The sequence below is a fragment of the Acyrthosiphon pisum genome, chromosome A1 (assembly GCF_005508785.2).
Source record: "Acyrthosiphon pisum isolate AL4f chromosome A1, pea_aphid_22Mar2018_4r6ur, whole genome shotgun sequence".
NCBI classification, from domain to species: domain Eukaryota; kingdom Metazoa; phylum Arthropoda; class Insecta; order Hemiptera; family Aphididae; genus Acyrthosiphon; species Acyrthosiphon pisum.
In genome coordinates this window covers 100,280,289-100,293,492 of record NC_042494.1, presented here as the reverse complement: position 1 = coordinate 100,293,492, position 13,204 = coordinate 100,280,289, and the positions used below count along the sequence as shown (strand labels likewise).

The 13,204-nt window shown below is 29.7% G+C and overlaps 1 protein-coding gene and 1 long non-coding RNA gene across 2 annotated transcripts in view; one reads left to right on the top strand and one right to left on the bottom strand.

The window, feature by feature from the left end:
* Positions 1-4,082: 4,082 nt before the first annotated feature.
* LOC107882935 lies at positions 4,083-5,819 on the top strand. The gene is made up of 3 exons (XR_003839108.1): positions 4,083-4,444; positions 4,784-5,074; positions 5,414-5,819. It is a non-coding gene; the product is annotated as an uncharacterized LOC107882935 (long non-coding RNA).
* A 3,944-nt stretch (positions 5,820-9,763) lies between these two features.
* The window catches only part of LOC100168847 (pseudouridine-5'-phosphatase-like), a 5,276-nt gene continuing 1,835 nt past the window's right edge, over positions 9,764-13,204 (bottom strand). The window contains exons 2-3 of the mRNA XM_029486302.1: positions 10,789-11,051; positions 9,764-10,067 (exon numbers count right to left, since the gene is read on the bottom strand). Of these exons, the coding sequence (XP_029342162.1) occupies positions 9,873-10,067; positions 10,789-11,051 (458 nt within the window). The 3' untranslated portion in view covers positions 9,764-9,872. The remainder of the gene's footprint in view (positions 10,068-10,788; positions 11,052-13,204) is intronic.

Genomic DNA, 13,204 nt, shown 5'->3' with positions numbered 1-13,204 from the left:
GAAAAGTCTGGGGACGCCGTTTCCAAAGTTAATGACAAGATATAACAGTCGTGTCGTCTGATCAGCTACCTGGAGCTGTTACCTCTGGGACCTCTGCTAATAGAGAACTTCAGGTTGGACACATAATAAGTCGGGGACTGCCGTCGCCATAGTTAATGCATGCGAGATGCTTCTACGCACACACGCAAAACCATGTGAAATTTTGTGAATAGGACATGTACAAAAGCCGGGCGAGACAGCCACAATCTTTCGACCCTCCAATTACGGATGACAGTTAAATTATAGAAAGGCTAGATACAGCATAGTAGCACTCTGCTAATTTTTTTATAAAAACATAATTGATAAATTAAATACAAAAAAAGTTTCAGAATTAAATTATTTAAAGGTAAAGGAAATAAATTTGAAACTCATGAATTACCATAAGATACACCATACCTAACTTAAATTTTTATATTTACTAACTTTATTTTATTATATTTTTTGTGTTGATCAATTATTATTAATTATAACTACAGTTTTTATTAATTTTACTGATTTTTTTAAATATATTTCTTGTTTTTTGAAACAGTCCAAGTAATTAAATGTATATAATTATTTATGAACCATAATTAATCACATTGAATTATTTAAGTATTTCATACTGTGCTTGCATAAAACCTGAGAGTGGCTACGTATCTCTGAAACGTTACCAGCAACAACAGACGTTGTCGTTTAAACTGCAGCCCGGTCCTTCCACCTTTAAAACCTCTACTAATCGATAACTTGAAGCTGGACTCTTGACAAAATGGGTGACACTGTCCTCAAAGTATATGCATGCCATGTGCTTCTACCCAAACGCACCTAAACAATTAAATGTAGTGAATAGAACATTTACAAATACCGGACGAGACGGTCACAATCATTCGACCCTCAAAGTAGGGATGACAGATAAATTGTAGAAGTCTGCTAATTTTTAAAAACCGAATTAATGACAAGTTATAACAGTCGTCGTCGTCTGATCTGCTACCTGGAGCTGTTACCTATAGAGCCCTGCTAATAAATAACTTCGTGTTGGATACTCGACAAGTCGGGGAGAACCGTCGCCAAAAATGATGCAGGCATGGCACTTCTATGCACATATGCATAACCATTTATTAATGATTACTACTGTTTTTATTTTTTTTTATAATATAATATTTTCTAGTTTTTATGAAACATTATAAGTACTTAAATGTTTATTTTTAATTTTGAACCTTAATGAATCACATTAAATTATTTGAGTATTTTATACTGAACTTGCACATAAACTGAGAATGGCATATAAAAACGTATCTCTTTAACATCACCCACAAGAATGGCCGATGTCATATGATCCGCCACCCGGTTCTGACACCTCTAAAGACTCTATCAATCGTTACCTTCGTGTTGAACACTTGACAAGTCGGGGGCCACCGTTGCAAAGGTTGATGCCGCCGTGGCGCTTCTACTTACATACACATAACCATATAAAATAATGTACGAATGACAGATAAAATGTAGAAAGGTCGGATACACCACAGTAGCACTCTGCTAATTTGTTTATAAAAACTTAATTGATAAATTAAATACAAAATATGTTTCAAAATTAAAGTATTTTAAGTTAAAGCAAATAAATTTGATACACAAAAAATAAAATAACAAACTCAATCTTTTAAATGTATATATTTAATTTTATTTAATGTGTTGGACATTTATTATTTTTCATTATTATTAATTACAACTACAGTTTTTATTGATTTTTTTTTTATTTTTATAAAACAGTCTAAGTCCTTAAATGTTTATTATTATTTATGAATCTTAATGAATCACATTGAATGAGTCAAGTATTTTTTACTGAACTTGCACTTATCCCGAGAATGACAGCGTATCTCTGCAACGTCACCCAAGATAACAGCCGTTGGAATTTGATACTTCATCCGGTTCCGCCATCACCAGAACCTCTGCTAATAGAAAACTTCCAATTAGAGACTTGACAATACGGCGAGAACCATCGCCAAGATTGATGAAGGCGTGGCAATTCCACGAACATAGGCATAATCATACAAGAATTTGTAAACAGAAATTGTACAAACACCTGAGGAGACGGCCACAATCTTTTCACCCTCAAATTACGAACGACAGATAAATTGTAGAAAGATCGAATACAGCACAATAGCACTCTACTAATTTCTTTATAAAAACTTAATCAATAAATTAAATACAAAAGACTCTTCAGGATTAAAATATTTTTAACTAAAGCAAATAAATGAGAAACTCAAAAAATAAAATAACAAACGTAATCTTTAAAATGTATTTATTTTATTTTATTTTATGTGTTGAACATTTAAAACTGTTTATAATTATTTATTTGAACTACTATTTTTATTGATTTTTTAAAATAGATTTCTCGTTTTTTCGAAACAGATTGAATATTTAAATGTTTATTATTATTCATGAACCTAAATAAACAAAATTGATCATATTGAATTATTAAAGTACTTCATACAGAACTAGCACAAAACCCGGGAGTGGCTGTGTATCTCTGAATCGTTACCATTAAAAACAGTCAATTTCGTTTGATCTACCGCCCGTTGCTGCCACCGTTAAAGCCTCACCTTTTCAATACATCAAGCGGGACACTTGACAAGACGGATGCAACTGTCCCCAAAGCTTATGCATGCGAAATGCTTCTACGCAAACAAACCTATACAAATAAAATATTGTGAATAGAACATTTACAAACACCGAGCAAGGCAGCCACAATCGGTTGTCTTCAAAGTAGGGACGACAGATAAATTGTATCACTCGGCTAATTTTGTTATAATAACTTAATTAATAAATTAACTACAAAATAAAATTGAAAATTAAAATATTTAATGCTATAGGTAACAAAAATTAAAACTCAAAAATTAAAATAACACACAACATAACAAAAGTAATCTGTTAAATTTATTTATTTTATTTTATTTTATGTGTTGAACATTTCAAATTGATTATAATAATTAAATTTAATAACTGTGTTTATTGATTATTTAAAATTTATTTTTTGTTTTTAAGAAACCGTTTAAACTTTTAAATGTTTATTATTATTTATGAATTTTAATTATTCATATTAAATTGTTAAAGTATTTTATACTGAACTTGCACAAAACCCGGGAGTGGCCGTGTATCTCTGAACTGTTGCCATTAAGAACAGTCAATGTCGTTTGATCTACCGCCCGTTGCTGCCACCGTTAAAGCCTCACCTTTTCAAAACATCAAGCTGTACACCTGACAAGACGGATGCAACTGTTCCCAAAGTTTATAAATAAAACACAACATAACAAACTTAATCTTTTAAATTTATTTATTTTATTTTATGTGTTGTGTTGAACGTTTAAAATTATTTATAATTAAAATTTTTAACTACTGTTTATATTGGTTTTTAAAAATGTATTTCTTGTTTTATTTTTTGAAACAGTCTAAGTACTTAAATGTTTATGGTTATTTATGAACCTTAATTATTCGCGTTGAATTATTATATTATTTTATACTGAACTTGCACAAAACCTTGGAGTGGCCGTGTATCTCTGAATCGTTACCATTAACAACAGTCAATGTCGTTTGATCTACAGCCCGTTGCTGCCACCATTAAGGCCTCAACTAATCGATACTTCAAGCTGAACTCTTGACAAAATTGGCGCCATTGTTCCCAAAGTTTATAAATGATAGGTGCCTCTACGCAAACTAACCTCTAGGAGTAAAATGTTGTTAATAGCACATTTAAAAACACCGGCGAAACGGCCACATTCTTCGTCCTTAATTTAGAGATGACATGTAAATTGTATCACTCGGCTACTTTTTTTGTAATAACTTAATTAATAAATTAAATATAAAATAAAATCGAAATTTGAAATATTTAATGCTATAGGCAAATAAATTCAAAACTCAAAAATTAAAATAACACACAACATAACAAACTTGATCTTTTAAATTTATTTGTTTTATTTTATGTCATGTGTTAAACGTTTAAAACTGTTTATAATTAAAATTTTTAACTACTGTTTATATCGGGTTTTTAAAAATGTATTCCTTGTTTTATTTTTTGAAACAGTCTAAGTACTTAAATGTTTATGGTTATTTATGAATTTCATTTATTCACATTATATTATTATAGTATTTAATGCTGAACTTGCACAAAACCCAGGAGTGTATCTCTGAATCGTTACCATTAACAACAGTCAATGTCGTTTGATCTACACAGCCCGTTGCTACCACCATTAAGGCCTCAACTAATCGATACTTCAAGCTGAACTCTTGACAAAATTGGCGCCAATGTTCCCAAAGTTTATAAATGCCAGGTGCTTCTACGCATAAAAACCCAAGCAAGTATGTTGTTGTGAATAGCGCATATATAAACACTGGGCGAGGCAGCCACAATCTTTTGTCCTCAAATTAGGGACTACAGGTAAATTATAGAACTCTGCTAATTTTTTTATAATAACTTAATTAGTAAATTAAATACAAAATAAAATTGAAAATTAAAATATTTAATGCTATTAGCAAATAAATTCAAAACTCAAAAATTAAAATTACATACAACATAACAAACTTAATCTTTTAAATTTATTTGTTTTATTTTATGTCATGTGTTAAACGTTTAAAACTGTTTATAATTAAAATTTTTAACTACTGTTTATATCGGTTTTTAAAAATGTATTCCTTGTTTTATTTTTTGAAACAGTCTAAGTACTTAAATGTTTATGGTTATTTATGAATTTCATTTATTCACATTATATTATTATAGTATTTAATGCTGAACTTGCACAAAACCCAGGAGTGTATCTCTGAATCGTTACCATTAACAACAGTCAATGTCGTTTGATCTACACAGCCCGTTGCTACCACCATTAAGGCCTCAACTAATCGATACTTCAAGCTGAACTCTTGACAAAATTGGCGCCATTGTTCCCACAGTTTATAAATGCCAGGTGCTTCTACGCATAAAAACCCAAGCAAGTATGTTGTTGTGAATAGCGCATATATAAACACTGGGCGAGGCAGCCACAATCTTTTGTCCTCAAATTAGGGACTACAGGTAAATTATAGAACTCTGCTAATTTTTTTATAATAACTTAATTAGTAAATTAAATACAAAATAAAATTGAAAATTAAAATATTTAATGCTATTAGCAAATAAATTCAAAACTCAAAAATTAAAATTACATACAACATAACAAACTTAATCTTTTAAATTTATTTGTTTTATTTTATGTCATGTGTTAAACGTTTAAAACTGTTTATAATTAAAATTTTTAACTACTGTTTATATCGGTTTTTAAAAATGTATTCCTTGTTTTATTTTTTGAAACAGTCTAAGTACTTAAATGTTTATGGTTATTTATGAATTTCATTTATTCACATTATATTATTATAGTATTTAATACTGAACTTGCACAAAACCCAGGAGTGTATCTCTGAATCGTTACCATTAACAACAGTCAATATCGTTTGATCTACCGCCCGTTGCTGCCACCGTTAAGGCCTCACCAAATCAATACTTCAAGCTGGACTCTTGACAAAATGGGCGCCACTGTTCCCAAAGTTTATAAATGGGAGGTGCCTCATCGCAAACAAACTTATACAATTAAAATGTTGTGAATAGAACATTTACAAACGACGGTTGAAGCAGCCACAATCTATCTTCTTCAAAGTAGGGACGACGAGTAAATTGTATCACCCGGCTAATTTTGTTATTTTAACTTAATTAATAAATTAACCACAAAATAAATTTGAAAATTAAATTATTTAATGCTAAAGGCAAATTAATTCGAAACTCAAAAAATAAAATAATATAGTAAATAACAAACTTAATTTTCTTAATTAATTAATTTTATTTTATGCCATGTGTTGCACGTATAAAACTGTTTATAATTAAAAATTTTAACTACAGTTTATATCGGTTTTTAAAAATGTATTCCTTGTTTTATTTTTTGAAACAGTCTAAGTACTTAAATGTTTATGGTTATTTATGAATTTCATTTATTCACATTATATTATTATAGTATTTAATACTGAACTTGCACAAAACCCAGGAGTGTATCTCTGAATCGTTACCATTAACAACGGTGAATGTCGTTTGATCTACAGCCCATTGCTGCCACCATTAAGGCCTCAACTTATCGATACTTCAAGCTGGACTCTTGACAAAATGGGAGCCGCTGTTCCCAGAGTCTATAAATGCCAGGTGCTTCTACGCATAAAAACCCAAGCAAGTATATTGTTGTGAATAGCGCATATACAAACACTGGGCGAGGCGGCCACAATCTTTCGTCCTCAAATTAGGGACGACTTGTAATTTGTATCACTAGGCTAAATTTTTTATAATAACTTAATTAATAAATTAACTAAAATATAAAATTGAAAATTAAAATATTTAATGCTATAGGCAAACCATTAACAACGGTAGATGTTGTTTGATCTACAGCCCATTGCTGCCACCATTAAAGCCTCAACTAATCGATACTTCAAGCTGGACTCTTGACAAAATGGGAGCCGCTGTTCCTAAAGTTTATTAATGCGAGGTGCTTCTACGCAAAAAAACCTAACCAAGGAAAATTATGTATAGCGCATTTATAAACACTGGGCGAGACGGCCACAATCTTTCGTCCTCAATTTAGGGACGACAGGTAAATTATAGAACTCTGCTAATTTTTTTATAAAAACTTTATTTATGAATTAACTATAAATTTCAAATATTTAAAGCTAAAGGCAAATAAAATTGAAACTCAAAAATTATAATAACATACAACACGTCAATATTAATCTATTTAATATATTTATTTTATTTTATGTGTTGAACATTTAAAATTTTTATAATTATTAATTATAACTACCGTTTTTATTAATTTTTTCTTATTTTTTTGAAACAAATAAATATTTAAATGTTTATTATTATTCATGAACTTTTATTGATCACATTGAATTATTTAATTAGTATATACTGAACTTCCACGAAACGTGAGAATGGTAACGAGAATGTCTGTAACGTCACCAGCGATAACGTTTGTTGTCATATGATTGGTCATCCGTTTCTGCCACCTTCAGAGCCTCTGCTTTTAGATAATTTCGAAGTATACTCTTGACATGTCAGGGATCGCCGTCCCCAAAATTGATGACAAGTTTTAACAGACGCACTCTAGTTGCTTCCCGAAGTCAAAAAGGTCAATAATTTTTATACGAATTGCCTCCCGACGTACGCTAAATTTTATCGTAAACGTAAAGGGTCTAGTATTAGCAACCTTTTAATAGTCAGGTTATAAATATACAAGTGGTTCTAAATATTTTTTAACATTTCATGGATGATGTATCAAAATATTTTTTTTATTTTCAAAGTCGTTATTTATGACTTGTTATGTTTGATATTTAATACAATTATATTTAACGACTAAACATCAAGATAATATACTCTTTTGTGTATTGATAAGATATAATGCAAACCAGACCTGAGTCAGACTATAGTACATAATATACGTGATCGAGTAACGTTTATTAGATTTCCAGCATTCGTTCTCGTTGTACGAGTTGTACGATATTATTATTTTTAAGCGATTTTACACAATGATATAGAAGTGGAATTGTTTGATTTTCTACTAAAACGAATTTGGAATTCCTCGTAAAAATTGATACGTTATATGTAGATGGAACATTTCAATATTGTACCTAATATTTCAGTCAATATTTACTATTCATGGATTAGTAAATAACTATTACATACCTCTTGCTTTTTTTTTTTATTAAATGATAAAAGTGAACAAACATATACTGGTATATATCATGTATTAAATACGTTGTGCTTAAAAATAGATTGTAATTTTAAGCCAAACATTATTATTTTTATAATTGCGTAATTTGTATAAAATATCGTATATTATACCTAAGACTGATGATTTAACTGAACTATATATTTATAAGAACCTAATCACTTAGTATAAAACAATTTATAATATAATAAACATATAATATAATATAAAATTATCAATATATTAATATTACTTTTATATTATTATTGATTTTGTACCTTTATAATATATATACCCAAGTCTTATATTTTCAATAATAATAAAAAATAAAATATTGATTAATTATGTTAATTTTATAAATTCATCTATACTCTATTCAAAATGAGATCAATACTCGGCGGCCTAGTTGTGCGCATGGGCGTGGCTTTGTTCCGTGGCAGTGCCCAACGCGTCGCCGTAGTGGGGACGGCGTCTGACCATATATCTGACCGCCGCCCGACGAGATCTGGTCATTACGCGGCGGCGCAGTAATGATCTTATTTTGAACAGAGTATATTTATTTGATTTTTTTAGTGAAGTTTATGAACCACTACTTAAGTACGGGAGGCAACTAATGTGAAAATTCTTTAGAGGCAACTCGTATATAATTATGAACTACCTGGTCATCGGAGGCAACTAGTGTATATTAACCTTTTTATTTACGGTAAGGATGGGAGGCAATTCGTATATTTTGGGAGGCAACTATTATGCACCGATAACAGTCGTTGTCGTTGATCTGCTACTTGAGCTGCCACCTCTTGGGCCTCTGCAAATAGATAACTTTGGGTTGGAACCTTGACAAGTTGGGAGCCACAGTCGAAAAAGTTGATGCATGCGAGGTGCTTTTACGCACACATCCATAAACATGAACAATACACCGAATCATTGATGATTATTTATTATTTTTTTATTATTTTTAATTATTATTGCTGTTCCAATTGTTTTTTTAGATTTTTATTTTGGAATTTTTCATATTTCATATAAATTATTTTATGTATTAATCATTTATATTTTTTAATATTAGGTTCCACTATTTTTGTTGATTTTTTTTTTTAACATTATATTTACGAAAATGTTTATAATTATTTATTGACATTAAAAAAATATTTGGATGACGAAAATTAACAATTAAATGGACTAGGCCTATCGGGGAAACCATTTAAAAAAAAACGCGCCCTGCTTCTACCTCAATGGTGGTGTGGAAATGAATGCATTCTTATTATTGTTAAATTATACTCGTCATATTTTTTAATATTAAAATTTGTATTCTGGAATTGAGTAACTGGGTTTACATATATTATATATATAAAGATAATCAATTATCTTGTAGATAACTACCTCCTCTATAATTATTGTGTGAATCATTTTATCGTACATCCATTAAAATTCTCGTTATTCAAAAATGGTAATTTTCAAGATCTTTGCCATCTAATAAATATGTGTCATACGCACACATGATTTCAAAGTAAGCGTTTTACACATTTTTTATGACGACGCGACATTATAAAAATATATGCCAAAATTTAGCTTTATAAGAGTTTTTCTGTATCAAAATTCGAATATGACTAGTGGTGTTTAATTTTAAGACGATTAAAAACGTGGTGTTCACCGAAGCCAGATGAGCAACGTTATAATTTATGACACCAAGCAGTTCGTCAACTATGTGGTACCAGTACTAAGCTTAACGTATTTTTCGACGCTTGCCTGAAAACGAATACGGACATAACTACATATGTTACCTATAGACAGCCCAGGAACCCATTCGATAATTAGGAACCAACTCATAGTCGTCCATCGTCCGTCGTCAGGACACCTCTGACACGCAAATTTTGCATATTTTTGATATTTTTTTATGATAATATTAATTATTTTAACTTTTAAGTGAAGTTTTCGTATATCTTTATCAATTTATTTATTTACACCTATTGAATAAAAAAGTCTTGGAAAATAGTTAAATATTGTTATTTGTACGTAGATAATAAATTTAATGCATAAATTCAATATTATTCGATGAAGGTAATATTTTCGAAGATATAAACTCAAACTTAAAAAAAATCATGAACCAGTAAAATATGGAGGTAGTGAAAACATTTCCGGACGAAAATCTTCCAGGGAGTTTAACACATACGTAGCGTTGGCGGTCGACATGTTATGCCATATTGACAAAATGGGATCGGGTACCATGACCACTTGCATTCCGGCCGCTAAAGCCGCAGTCACTCCATTCGGCGATTCATCGAACACCAAGAACTAAAATAAAATATATATTATAATATAATGTTCAAGTTTATTACTTTATTATATTATACCTACAATATAGGGTGATCATTATTTTTAAATATTGGATAATTATTAAACGATCCACCTAAATCAGTTCCAATATGTATATAAAAATAGAATGTTACTCGAAAAATTTTATGAAATTAAAATTGTGTACAATTTTGTTTTGTATAAATTGTATTAAGCTTTATTTTTGCATAGAATGATTATAACGTGATATTAACTTAAAAATATCATTATTTAAAATAAAAAATATAGGTAATCTAGAACTTTGAAGTGGTTAACTTTGAAGATAAATTATCATAATGAGTAGGTATGTACTAACATTTTAACAATCAACTTAGAGATAAATAGATATTGCATATATTAACTCCTTAAAAAATCATAAAAATTTTTAAAAAAACTTCAATGTTCTGTCAAATTATGATAAATTTAAATAATGGAATCTGTTTATACAGATATTCAATAGTTTTCAACCAAAAATCATCAAAACACTATTTTGAATCCAAATTTTAATTTCTTCTTAATTTCTTAATATATTAAAAAAAACTATCTTCTTCATAGGAAAGAATATGTATGCAATTAAAGTGAGATTTTTCAAAACCACGTCGCTGTTATTTAACCTCATCTTATTTCACTTGTAGCCTTGGATGAGATAAATTAAAACACGTTGCGATGTGATTATAATTACCTTGCTGTACACAGGGTTTCCTGGAAACCTAGAAGCACATATTTTGAAGATGTCTGGAGCTGGTTTGCCATTTTTTACTTCCGGGTCGGAAGAACCGGTGACCACATGGTGGAATATAGAGATTATGTCCTTCAGATGATCTGTTTTCATGTGGAAACTCTCCTCCGAACTACTCGTTGTCAACGCCATAGGTATATTGTGCCGATGGAAATGCTCCAAAAGATCTTCGACTCCTAAAGAAATATCACATAAAATATATGATTCTTACGTTACAATTTAACATTGGATAACGTTTATAAAAATGTATTATGTGTTTAGTGTGTGTGTTCAAACACTTCTTAGTTATTATCATCCATCAAAAAAAATCTTATTAAAAAAAAATCTTTATTGAATTTATTCTCGTTATTACTTCAGCTTCAACGAAAATATAAAATTATTCTTAATACAATAGTCAATAAACAATATTCACCGCTAAAATATTTCTATTTTTAAAAATGTTGGGTGGGTTGGACTCCTCCCACGGTTACGGTTTTATACTGTATACTGTATAGTATACTAATATATTATAATTATACAAACGGTGGCAGTTTTTACTACCTAGTTTTTATGGTTAATCTTATCTTATAATACAGGTAGGTAGAACATAAAAATAATTGAAAATAAATTTTAATTAACTTACATTAACGAAAAAACATTTTATTTTTACTTGCATGTATTTGCATGTATAGTATCTGTTCAATTTTTTTGTTAATTTATTCGGATCCTGGACGAGGGTCCTGACCCCCTGGACCGTTTTCTCCAACCGTAATATCAACACTGATTATAAATATGGTGTTTAGCCGTATAGGTACATGTATAATAATAGGTATAATTAAATAAACACCCATATACTCACATGCGCATATATAAACTCAACGCTACTTAATTTTATTCACTTTCCACTAGTTAAAAAAAAACTGTGTAATAAAATATCTATTAAAAGAAACTTCTGATTTGGAAACCAATGAAATTGTCTAGGTTTCAATCAATTGATCTGTAGGTACTTAAATAATTTCTAGGTAACATACAAATAATAAAACATTTTAACTTTGAACTGTCAATAAAAAATTGGACCTATAGGTAACCATATAATTGTAATGAGATTAATGACCCTTAATAAAGGAATTATTCAAAATTGAATTAAACTAGTATAATAGTATTATAGTCAATTGGTTTTTTCAAGTATATAAGTCTTATTATTTTGATTATTTTAAACGTTTATGAATTTTTTTTTTTATTATTATTATTATAATAAGACATTCCTAGCCTATAAGGCTATCTACATCTATAGATAATTAGTAACATTAATTTTTGACTATTTTAACATGATAATAAGTAGTAATAATACATGTAGACAAAAATAAAAGTGTGGATGAAGAATATAATATTATTTGTAATTATTACATTATAGTTTAATATTTATTTAATAATCATTATCAAATAAGATCATGCGGACGACCGCGTTTTAGAGGTCTTTGAGGTGGTAGACGTATGTGTAAGTTTAAGTGTAGTGAGCCAGTTGATTTGTGGAGTGAACTATAGAAATTTTCAGCAAGAGCTCTTATATGATCTTGAATTTTAATGATTCGGAGGTTTTTATGTAGATTTTCGTTGCGTATGAACCATGGTGCGTTTGTTATTATCCTTTATATTTTTTTTTCCTTAAGGGGGCTGGAGCAAGTACAAATTATCACGTAAAACAGGCCAAAAGCTAGACAAAACTGTGGGACTTGGGTTTGACGGATTTTAATTTTGAAAACCAATTGAAAATCTTCAACAACTCTTCTAAAGCATGGCCGTGGAAATTTATCATTATTACAAAAAATAATGGTGTACTTAAATATATAAAATACAAAAATTCTTAATTTTTTAAATTGTCAATATTTTATCGAATAATTTTTATAAAGAAAATCCCCTCGACCATTCCCTAACTAACATAATGACTAATTAATATTCATTTTCAAAATAAAAATCCGTCTAATTCAACTCCCACAATTTTGTCTAGCTTTTTGGCATTTTTGTCATTTAAATAGTTTGATGTTTATTTGACAAAATCTATATCATTGACATGTGCCTGCGAGTGCGGAAATGTATCGGCTCGGCGAATTTGGCGATAGATACTAATTGAAAATAAACTGCCATCATATTCCTGGAATATAATGTAAGATAAGAAAACGTGCGCCGGCGGCGGTGGGCACAATATAATAATAATTAATAAATAAAATTATCGTCTGGCTCAACTGTTCCGGTCCGCCACCGGTCGTTGGTACTTATTATTCTACGGGGAGTAAAAGTAATATTCTAATTTTGATTTTCGAATTTCGAATTTCGATTAGTCAGACGTCTGCTGTTGTTTGAAACTAATGTGCAGTCCTTA